Source organism: Nerophis ophidion, linkage group LG09 (assembly GCF_033978795.1).
Source record: "Nerophis ophidion isolate RoL-2023_Sa linkage group LG09, RoL_Noph_v1.0, whole genome shotgun sequence".
NCBI classification, from domain to species: Eukaryota; Metazoa; Chordata; class Actinopteri; order Syngnathiformes; family Syngnathidae; genus Nerophis; species Nerophis ophidion.
This window is the reverse complement of record NC_084619.1, coordinates 65,515,691-65,527,838: the sequence shown is the minus strand read 5'-3', so window position 1 is coordinate 65,527,838 and position 12,148 is coordinate 65,515,691. Positions and strand designations below refer to the sequence as shown.

Sequence of the window (12,148 nt, the reverse complement as noted above, 5' to 3'; positions counted from 1 at the left end):
ATTGATGTTTTGCAACATGCCGCATGATGAGTGAAAATGATTTTCCCGTTTTTATCGTCGCATCCCGAGAGACTTTAATTACACGCTCGTTTGCTTTGGGAAAGAGAAAAAAAACAACACAAATTATGCCCTTGGTGTCCTTTTCTTTCTTTTGTGCGAAGATGATGGCAACAAAATAATCTTTTGGTTTCCTCCTTGAAAACGCGGGCGGTCTTTTGAAGTTTTGAAGGCAAGGCCGATTTTAATTGCCACTGAAATACAAAAATTAACATGGAATGTAATGGATTTGTTTTTTTTGTTGGAATTCCTTGTATTGGCAGCCTTTTTGTTCGCTGCATCTTCATCTGGAAATGTCTGAGAATCCCTACACATCCGGACCCATCACCAGCAAAAAGTCTGTACCGGGAATCATTGTGGCGACAGGTACGATTACGAATGCGCTATGTTCTGTTACTTGATCTCGTTACCTTGTGTCATGTGAGCTTATGTTAGATTTAGACAAACTTTATTAATCCACACGGAAAATTGTTCCTAAATAAAAGAAAAATATTTTTTATTATTAAAAACATTTATTCATCTTTGTGCCCGGCGCTTTTTCTGTGGTCCCACAGCCGATTGCTCAACTGATTAAAGCCAAACACAAAACGGCTCGAAACATAAAAAAATATTCAGTAAAAGGGTGGACTCCAAGGACGGGTTCCAGACTGAGGCCAAGGGGAAAAAACTCATAGCCATAGCACATATTAACAGGCTACGTAGAATCAACAAAACTTGCAACAGAGAAAAGAAAATCATGACCTATAAATATACAAATATCCCACCAGCTTTACCTTTGCTGAATTTCCCCCAGGGATCAATAAAGTACTTTCTATTCTATTAAGCTGAAAACCTGGTTGGGAATATTAAGTAGAAAGGATTTGTTACTGTGTGTCCTCTGCTGAAGAACGAGTACATCCACAGATCCACAAAATAATTTAATTTGTTACCTGGTTAATGCTGCATTTAGGTGTGTTACCTCAGCCAAGTCCTTTCTCTCCATGTAAATTAAGTACTTAATTAATCCCAGAGGGGAAATTTAGATTTTCAGCAAAATCCTTTTCAAGATCAGGCAAACATTATAGGGATCGCTGACGGGTCTGCCAACTTTCGGCGCCTCTGACGAAAAAAATGTGAGAAACAGGTAAACGTTAGGGGGTAAAAATATATTCACTCAAAGGCTGGACTCCAGGGAGGGTTCCAGACTGAGGCCAATGAAAACAAACTCTTAACCATAGCACACATAAACAAGTTACATAGAATCAACAAAACTTGCAACAGAGGGGAAGGAAATTGTACTAAAATCTTGACCTATAAATATAAAAATATCCCACCAGCATCTTTCCGCCTTTAAGCTGAAACTTTGGTTGGGAATATTAGGAAGAAGGGATTTGTTTTCTGTGTCCTCTGTTGAGGAACGGGGACATCCACAGATCCACAAAATAATTAAATGTGTTACCTGGTTGATGCTGCATTTAGGTGTGTTACCTCAGCCAAGTCATTTCTCTCCATGTAAATTAAGTACTTAATTAATCCCCGAGGGGAAATTTGGATTTTCAGCACAATCCTATTCAAGATCAGACAAACATTACGGGGATCGCTGACGGGTCTACCAACTTTCGGTGTTTCTTACCAAAAAAATGTGAGAAACAGGTAAACGTTGGGTGATGGGGGGGTTAAAAAATATTTAGTAAAAGGCTGGATTCCAGGGAAGGGGTCCAGACTAAGGCCAATGAAAACAAACTCTTAGCCAGAGCACACATAAACAAGTTACATAGAATCAACAAAACTTGCAACAGAGGGGAAGGAAATTGGACTAAAATCTTGACCTATAAACATACAAATATCCCACCAGCATCTTTCCGCCTTCAAGCTTAATCCTCAGGTGGGAATATTAAGTAGAAGGGATTCGTTGCTGTGTCCTCTGTTGAGGAACGAGGACATCCACAGATCCACAAAATAATTAAATGTGTTACCTGGTTGAGGCTGCATTTAGCTGTGTTACCTCAGCCAAGTCATTTCTCTCCATGTAAATTAAGTACTTAATTAATCCCCGAGGGGAAATTTGGATTTTCAGCACAATCCCATTCAAGATCAGACAAACATTACAGGGATCGCTGACGGGTCTGCCAACTTCCAACGCCCCTTACAAAAAAAAAAAGATGAGAGACAAGAAAAAGTTGGGGGGTAAAAATATATTAAGTCAAAGGCTGGACTCCAGGGAGGGTTCCAGACTAAGGCCAATGAAAACAAACTCTTAGCCAGAGCACACATAAACAAGTTACATAGAATCAACAAAACTTGCAACAGAGGGGAAGGAAATTGTACTAAAATCTTGACCTATGAATATACAAATATCCCACCAGCATCTTTCTGCCTTTAAGCTTAAACCTCAGGTGGGAATATTAAGTAGAAGGGATTTGTTACTCTGTCCTCTGTTTAGGAACGAGGACATCCACAGATCCACAAAATATTGAATTTGTTACCAGGTTGATGCTGCATTTAGGTGTGTTACCTCAGCCAAGTCCTTTCTCTCCATGTAAATTAAGTACTTAATTAATCCCCTAGGGGAAATTTGGATTTTCAGCACAATCCTATTCAAGATCAGACAAACATTAGGGGGATCGCTGACGGGTCTACCAACTTTCGGCGTTTCTTACCAAAAAAATGTGAGAAACAGGTAAACGTTGGGTGATGGGGGGTTAAAAATATTTAGTAAAAGGCTGGATTCCAGGGAAGGGGTCCAGACTAAGGCCAATGAAAACAAACTCTTAGCCATAGCACACATAAACAAGTTACATAGACTCAACAAAACTTGCAACAGAGGGGAAGGAAATTGTACTAAAATCTTGACCTATGAATATACAAATATCCCACCAGCATCTTTCTGCCTTTAAGCTTAAACCTCAGGTGGGAATATTAGTAAAAGGGATTCATTACTGTGTCCTCTGTTGAGGAACGAGGACATCCACAGATCCACAAAATTATTGAATTTGTTACCTGGTTGATGCTGCATTTAGGTGTGTTACCTCAGCCAAGTCCTTTCTCTCCATGTAAATTAAGTACTTAATTAATCCCCGAGGGGAAATTTGGATTTTCAGCACAATCCTATTCAAGATCAGACAAAGATTTCAGGGATTGCTGACGGGTCTGCCAACTTCCGACACCCCTTACAAAAAAAGATGAGAAACAGAAAAAAGTTGGGGGGTAAAAATATATTTGGTCAAAGGCTGGAGTCCAGAGAGAGGGTCCGGACTGAGGCCAATGAAAACAAACTCTTAACCATAGCACACATAAACAAGTTACATAGAATCAACAAAACTTGCAACATAGGGGAAGGAAATTGTACTAAAATCTTGACCTATGAATATACAAATATCCCACCAGCATCTTTCTGCCTTTAAGCTTAAACCTCAGGTGGGAATATTAGTAAAAGGGATTCATTACTGTGTCCTCTGTTGAGGAACGAGGACATCCACAGATCCACAAAATTATTGAATTTGTTACCTGGTTGATGCTGCATTTAGGTGTGTTACCTCAGCCAAGTCCTTTCTCTCCATGTAAATTAAGTACTTAATTAATCCCCGAGGGGAAATTTGGATTTTCAGCACAATCCTATTCAAGATCAGACAAAGATTTCAGGGATTGCTGACGGGTCTGCCAACTTCCGACACCCCTTACAAAAAAAGATGAGAAACAGAAAAAAGTTGGGGGGTAAAAATATATTTGGTCAAAGGCTGGACTCCAGAGAGGGGGTCCAGACTGAGGCCAATGAAAACAAACTCTTAACCATAGCACACATAAACAAGTTACATAGAATCAACAAAACTTGCAACAGAGGGGAAGGAAATTGTACTAAAATTTTGACCTATAAATATACAAATATCCCACCAGCATCTTTACGCCTTTAAGCTTTACCTCAGGTGGGAATATTAGGAAGAAGGGATTCATTACTGTTTCCTCTGTTGAGGAACGAGGACCTCCACAGATCCACAAAATGATTAAATGTGTTACCTGGTTGATGCTGCATTTAGGTGTGTTACCTCAGCCAAGTCCTTTCTCTCCATGTAAATTAAGTACTTAATTAATCCCCGAGGGGAAATTTGGATTTTCAGCACAATCCCATTCAAGATCAGACAAAGATTTCAGGGATCGCTGACGGGTCTACCAACTTTCGGCGTTTCTTCCCAAAAAAATGTGAGAAACAGGTAAACGTTGGGTGATGGGGGGGTTAAAAAATATTTAGTAAAAGGCTGGATTCCAGGGAGGGGGTCCAGACTGAGGCCAATGAAAACAAACTCTTAGCCAGAGCACACATAAACAAGTTACATAGAATCAACAAAACTTGCAACAGAGGGGAAGGAAATTGGACTAAAATCTTGACCTATAAATATACAAATATCCCACCAGCTTCTTTCCGCCTTTAAGCTGAAACCTTGGTTGGGAATATTAGGAAGAAGGGTTATTTACTCTGTCCTCTGTTGAGGAACGAGGACATCCACAGGTCCACAAAATTATTGAATTTGTTACCTGGTTGATGCTGCATTTAGGTGTGTTACCTCAGCCAAGTCCTTTCTCTCCATGTAAATACACACAGTGTGAAATGACTGTTTTTTTTTACCCTCCGTCTTCAACCAGGGAATATTGGAACGGAATTGTCCTCGGACCACCTTGGAATGTTTCTGACGTCTGATGCAGGAAATAGCTGGAGACAGGTGGGCGTGGACACAAAGAGAAACAACAAGTTTAAAATGTCTGTGCCATCAGCGCAACTGTTGTTTGTGTTCCAGATATTCAAAGAGGAGCACAATATTTGGTTCCTAGACAACGGAGGGGCTCTGCTGGCCGTGTTGCAGGCGCCCACTCCCATTCGACACTTGTGGTGCGTACTCTCGGAACTGGAATTACCTGGCTGTGAAGTGTTTTTTTTTTTTTATTATTAGCCAAAGCATGATGAGCGTGTTTCGGCCCCGCTGCTTCTCAACTGTCACAATCATTTCCAGCAGAGAAGAGACGGTCGCAGCTCGCCGCTCTTGCTGGGACGCGACGCTTTGAGTGCTTTTATGTAAATCCCGAGTACAACAAGGTAGAAAGTAGGAGGATGCCAATGGCCTCCTAAGTCGCTCATACTGCGGCTGAAGCTTGGCAACATTATCTGCTTTGGCGTTCCCCGCGCACGCCAGCCATTATTGAAAGTCATTAAGTCGGTTAACCCCCTAAACCAGTGGTGTCCAAAGTACGGCCCGCAGCTAATCGTTTACCGGCCCGCCACACATTCTGCAAAAATTGCAAAATTGATCGTATTGCAAAAATAGAAATAAAAAACCGTGACAGGTCTCCAGTCATCATCCTGTGGGTTGCATTGACCATCGATGCAAGACGCATGGTAGCAGGGTTGACTGTTACATAGAATCAACAAAACTTGCAACAGAGGGGTTCCCGTCAGTCGCGCCAATTTCTAGCACGACCTCTCTTCCTGCTCCTCTCGACGCGACTCCCGCGGGGGCTCATCTCTTTCCGGGTCGCTCCCGTCGTCGTTCCGTTGTTCCTTCTCCTATTTCTGCCACGATTGCTCCTCCTTCTCCCCTTTTATGCTGCAGCAGAATACGCAGGGATTGAGAGCAGGTGTGTCGTTTACGCACCTGACTCTGATGGGTGCAGTGTCGTTCCAGGCGTGCCCCGCCTCTCCGCTCTGCTGCATGTTCCGCCTCCTGGCCGCCATCTTGGGCAGGACCGTTGTTTGTCCTAGCCTGCTGTCGGCTCGTCGGCTCCGTCTCTCCACTAAAACATTTTAAAAAAGTGGAACGAGGTGAAATCTAATGAGAAAAAGTGGCAATGTTGACACAAAGCTGCCATAGAGGCAGTTATTTTGTTCCTTTTGTTTTTATTTCCTTTTTTTTTCCATTGTTCAAAAAAAAAGGACAAAAAAAATCGATGTGATACTGAATTATTACTTAAAAATGATGACTTTAAAATGTTTTATGTGGAAAAAATATTGCATACGTTGTGTGGTTGCCATATTAAAAAATCAAAGTTTTGACAAAAGAGCATAAAACCAACAAAATAATAGTTCAAACTTTAAATCGACAGATATATCGGAAGTTCATCTTGAAATGTAAAAAGTAGGAAAAAAAAACTATAAAAATGCATCACTCTTTTTCCATTGCTCAAAAAAAAAAAGGTCAAAAAAATCTACGTTATACTGAATTATTACTTAAAAATTATTACTTTAAAATGTTTTATGTGGAAAAAATATTGCATATGTTGTGTGGTTGCCATATAAAAACATCAAAGTTTTGACAAAAGAGCATAAAACCAACAAAATAATAGTTCAAACTTTAAATCGACAGATATATCGGAAGTTCATCTTGAAATGTAAAAAGTAGGAAAAAAACTAATAAAAATGCATCACTCTTTTTCCATTGCTCAAAAAAAAAAGGACAAAAAAATCTATGTGATACTGAATTATTACTTAAAAATTATTACTTTAAAATGTTTTATGTGGAAAAAATATTGGATATGTTGTGTGGTTGCCATATAAAAACATCAAAGTTTTGACAAAAGAGCATAAAACCAACAAAATAATAGTTCAAACTTTAAATCGACAGATATATCAGAAGTTGATCTTCAAATTTACGTGTAAAAGTTAAAAAAAAATAAAAAAATGCATCACTTTATGAGAGGAACTTTTCGGATCTCAAATATATTTAGTAGGATTTTATCAAACTTTTCACTGTGATTACTCAAAAATATCAAATAATTAAAATCAATGGTGTCCTACATTATTGATCTTTGAGGGCTTTAATTGCTAAATAAAGGAACTCTCCTGAAGGAATCAATAAAGTACTATCTATCCATCGAAATACTGCATATTTCAGTTTTACTACAAAAAACAAAGTTGTCTTTGACAGAAAAGGCATAAAAACGTTTTTGTTCTACTTTATATCAATCAATCAATGTTTACTTATATAGCCCTAAATCACTAGTGTCTCAAAGGGCTGCACAAACCACCACAACATCCTCGGTAGGCCCACATAAGGGCAAGGAAAACTCACACCCAGTGGGACATCGGTGACAATAATGACCCAGTGGGACGTCGGTGACAATGATGACTATGAGAACCTTGGAGAGGAGGAAAGCAATGGATGTCGAGCGGGTCTAACATTATACTGTGAAAGTTCAATCCACAATGGATCCAACAAAGTCGCGAGAGTCCAGTCCAAAGCGGATCCAACACAGCAGCAAGAGTCCCGTTCACAGCGGAGCCAGCAGGAAACCATCCCAAGCGGAGGCGGATCAGCAGCGCAGAGATGTTCCCAGCCGGTACACACAGGCAAGCAGTACATGGCCACCGGATCGGACCGGACCCCCTCCACAAGGGAGAGTGGGACATAGAAGAAAAAGAAAAGAAACGGCAGATCAACTGGTCTAAAAAGGGAGTCTATTTAAAGGCTAGAGTATACAAATGAGTTTTAAGGTGAGACTTAAATGCTTCTACTGACAAAAGAGCATAAATCACATATAGAGATGTACTAAATAAAAAATAATAATAACTTGACTTATTTTTAGCATTTTAGTGACTGAGACCCTTTATGCTCCACAGGAGCCTTAAGGATAAAAAAAAAAAAAAAAAATCCATGTATTTTGCATGCTTAAATTTTCCGTGTGCGGCCCTCTGTGGAAAAAGTTTGGATACCCCTGGTTTAGGGGTTTATCGGGCTTAGTGTAGACCAGCATTTCTCAAAGTGTGGGGCGCGAGGAACGGGAGGGAATTTCACTTAAAAAAAAATGTTTATTATTCTATTCTTGCGGCGGCAATGACCAAGAAGAACGCGGAGTTGGAATATAATTACAACACTTTATGTACATATTTATATACATATTTATAGCATATTTACATATTTATATAATATGTAACTACAAGCTCCATTCACAGACAGAGCCCCATTGCTTTTATGAGCAGTCAAGCGAGTCAAAAGCCGCAATTTTTTTTATTTGTGGCGGCCGTAATTCTTTCGTGGCGAATGTGTGGGAAACCCTGACTTGAATGTTAATTGACGTTCGATAAATTTGAAAATGTTAAGCTTGGCATTAGCGTTCTGTTGTGGCGATGGGGGGCAGGTGGGGCTTGAAAACTCCCCCTTGTCCAAAGTGGGGGATGACAAAAAAAAAAGTTTGAGAACCACTGGTGTAGACATAGCCAGAAAGGTGATTTCCACGCCGCCCAAATCTATTTTGGCGCTACAACCTCAGTCATAGCTCTCTTTTTGGGGCGATTCGTCACCTTCAACTATTTACCTGCAACATTTATCCTTTCCTTTCCGGCCGGCCTGATGCATTTTCACCTTGGCGCGCTTCATTTTTTTTAAAGACAAGACTGGTTTATCATATTTCATTTGCCCTCATCTTTCCTGTTGTTTAATGCACGGCTTTTGATTTACACGCTCCTTTCGTGGAACTTGAAGGATCAGTCTGGACGAGGGCAAGAAATGGGACCGCCACACTTTCTCCCTGGCGCCTCTGTACGTGGACGGCGTCCTGATGGAGTCTGAATCCGACAATCACATTATCACGTGAGTAGCTGGATGTAATGTCCATGAGGGATGAAGCAATCATCACACTGACCGGATTTGACCTTAAGTCCATCCAAACAAGTTTACTGCAACTACACCAAAACCAGAGAAGTTGGAACATTGTGTAAATGGTACAAACCCCGTTTCCATTTGAGTTGGGAAATTGTGTTAAATGTAAATAAAAACAGAATACAATGATTTGCAAATCCTTTTCAACCCATATTCAGCTGAATGCACTACAAAAACAAGATATTTGATGTTCAAACTCATAAACTTTAGGGTTTTTTTGCGAATAATAGTTAACTTAGAATTTCCTGGCTGCAACATGTGCCAAAATAGATGGGAAAGGGCATGTTCACCACTGTGTTACATCACCTTTTCTTTCAACAACACTCAATAAACGTTTGGGAACTGAGGAAACTAATTGTTGAAGCTTTGAAAGTGGAATTCTTTCCCATTCTTGTTTTGTGTAGAGCTTCAGTCGTCCAACTCTGCTGTCGTATTTTACGCTTCATAATGCGCCACACATTTTCCATGGGAGACAGGTCTGGACTGCAGGCGAGCCAGGAAAGGACAACCTCTCTTTTTTTACGAAGCCACACTGTTGTAACACGTGGCTTGGCATTGTCTTGCTGAAATAAGCAGGGGCGTCCATGATAACGTTGCTTGGATGGCAAACATATGTTGCTCCAAAACCTGTATGTACCTTTCAGCATTAATGGTTCCTTCACAGATGTGTAAGTTACCCATGCCTTGGGCACTAATACACCCACATACCATCACAGATGTTGTTTTTTCAGAACAGTCCGGATGTTTTTTTTCCCTCTCATCCACAGATTCCCAAAACAATTTGAAATGTGGACTCGTCAGACCACGAAACACTTTTTCACTTTGCGTCAGTCCATCTTAGATGAGCTCGGAACCAGCGAAACCGGCGGAGTTTCTGGGTGTTGTTGATAAAAATATTTTTGATTTGCATTGTAGAGTTTTAATTTGCACTTACAGATGTAGCGACCAACTGTAGTTACCGAGAGTGGTTTATGAGTTTGAACATTAAATATCTTGTCTTTGTAGCATATTCAACTGAATATGGGTTGAAAAGGATTTGCAAATCATTGTATTCCGTTTATATTTACATCTAACACAATTTCCCAACTCATATGGAAACGGGGTTCGTATATTCGATTTCTGTATTAACATTTATTTCGATATGTTTTTGTATCAATGTTGAAACCACTCTCTATCCTTTACAAAGCGTCTTATATGAATAATAATATCATTTTCTGCGCCATCCTACAGTTTCTTTGGACACTTCAGCCACCGCTCAGAGTGGCAGCTCATGAAGATCGACTACAAGGGTCTGTTCAGTAGGAAATGCATGGAGGGAGATTATCAGACCTGGTTCCTGAAAAACAAAGTAATGACATTTTTTTTTACGTAACCCATCGAGCATCATTCTAGAACAGGGGTCACCAGGCACCAGGTCGCCCATAAGGACCAGATGAGTCTAAAAATAGCTCAAATAGCAGCACTTACCAGTGAGCTGCCTGTATTATTTAAATTGTATTTTTTTACTAGCAAGCTGGTCTCGCTTTGCTCGACATTTTTAATTCTAAGAGAGACAAAACTCAAATAGAATTTGAAAATCCATGAAAATATTTCAAAGACTTGGTCTTCACTTGTTTAAATAAATGCATTTATTTTTTTTTTACTTTGCTTCTTATAACTTTCAGAAAGACAATTTTAGAGAAAAAATACAACCTTAGAAAGGATTTTAGGATTTTTAAACATATATACCTTTTTACCTTTTAAATTCCTTCCTCTTCTTTCCTGACAATTTAAATCAATGTTCAAGTTTTTTTTTATTGTAAAGAATAATAAATATATTTTAATTTAATTCTTCATTTTAGCTTTTGTTTTTTCGACGAAGAATATTTGTGAAATATTTCTTCAACTAATTACGATTAAAATAAAAAAAATATTCTGACAAATCTAGAAAATCTTTAGAATCAAATTTAAATCTTATTTCAAAGTCTTTTGAATTTCTTTTAAAATTTTTGCTCTGGAAAATCTAGAAGAAATAATGATTCGTCTTTGTTAAAAATATAGCTTGGTCCAATTTGTTATATATTCTAACAAAATGCAGATTGGATTTTAACCTATTTAAAACATGTCATCAAAATTCTCAAATTAATCTTAATCAGGAAAAATTACTAATGATGTTGCATAAATAATTTTTTTTATTTTTTTCAAAAAGGTTCAAATAAGCTATTTTTTCTCTTCTTTTTGTCGGTTGAATTTTGAATTTTAAAGAGTCGAAATTGAAGATAAACTATGTTTCAAAATTTAATTTAAATTTTTTTCCTGTTTTTTCCTCTTTTAAACCGTTCAATTAAGTGTTTTTTTCATTTATTCTCTACAAAAAAACCTTCTGTAAAAGGAAAAAAAAAGTACGACGGAATGACAGATAGATATACCCATTTTTTCATATGTGTATATATATATATATATATATATATATATATATATATATATATATACATATATATATATATTTATTTATTAAATAAAATAAATTAAGCAAATTGGCTATTTCTGGCAATTTATTTACAGTAAGTGTGTATCAAACTGGTAGCCCTTCGCATTAATCATTACCCAAGAAGTAGCTCTTGCTTTCAAAAAGGTTGGTGACCCCTGATCTAAAACAATAATAATAATAGAGTAAATATTGAAAAAGATATACAGGCTTGTTACAAACAAAGCAGTTTTTGTCAGCGTTTGTTTTTCTCCTCTCCCCGTGGCCAACACACCAGTACAAGTGAAAATGAGTCACCTCTTGCTTGCTTTTCCAAGGACGAGCTGTGTGTGATGGGCGAGAAGCAGACTTTCATGAAGCGCCGACCCGGAAACCGCTGCATGCTGGCTCAGGACTACTCCAGGATTTACTCGTCCGAACCGTGCCAATGCAACACCTACGACTTCGAATGGTGACTTCTTTCGATTCCCTAATCTAGGGCTCGGCAACCCAAAACGGTGAAAGAGCCTTATTGGACCAAAAATACCCAAAAACAAATCTGTCTGGAGCCGCCAAAATCGAAAAGTCTTATATAAGTGTTATAATCAAGGCAACACATAATGTAAGTGTTTATATTAGCCTACTATCCGAATGACTTTAAAAGTATTATATAAGTGTTATAATCAAGGCAACACATGATGTAAGTGTCTATATTAGCATACTATCAAATTTACTTTAAAATGTTTGTATAAGTGTTATTATCAAGGCAACACATGATGTGTCTATTTTAGCCTACTATCGAATTTACTTTAAAATTCTTATATAAGTGTTATTATCAAGGCAACACATGATGTAAGTGTCTATATTAGCCTACTATCAAAATGACTTTAAAAATCTTATATAAGTGTTATAATCAAGGCAACACTCATTGAAAGTGTCTATATTAGCTATAATAGCCTACTATCAAAATGACTTTGAAAGTCTTATATAAGTGTTATAATCAAGGCAACACATGATGTAAGTG

At 38.3% G+C, this 12,148-nt stretch overlaps 1 protein-coding gene across 1 annotated transcript in view; it reads left to right on the top strand.

Moving 5' to 3' along the window:
• The window catches only part of sorcs3b (sortilin related VPS10 domain containing receptor 3b), a 227,568-nt gene that overhangs the window by 159,751 nt on the left and 55,669 nt on the right, over positions 1 to 12,148 (top strand). The window contains exons 11-16 of the mRNA XM_061911586.1: positions 321 to 423; positions 4,675 to 4,751; positions 4,827 to 4,918; positions 8,502 to 8,609; positions 9,909 to 10,026; positions 11,463 to 11,596. Coding sequence (XP_061767570.1) covers positions 321 to 423; positions 4,675 to 4,751; positions 4,827 to 4,918; positions 8,502 to 8,609; positions 9,909 to 10,026; positions 11,463 to 11,596 — 632 coding nt within the window. The remainder of the gene's footprint in view (positions 1 to 320; positions 424 to 4,674; positions 4,752 to 4,826; positions 4,919 to 8,501; positions 8,610 to 9,908; positions 10,027 to 11,462; positions 11,597 to 12,148) is intronic.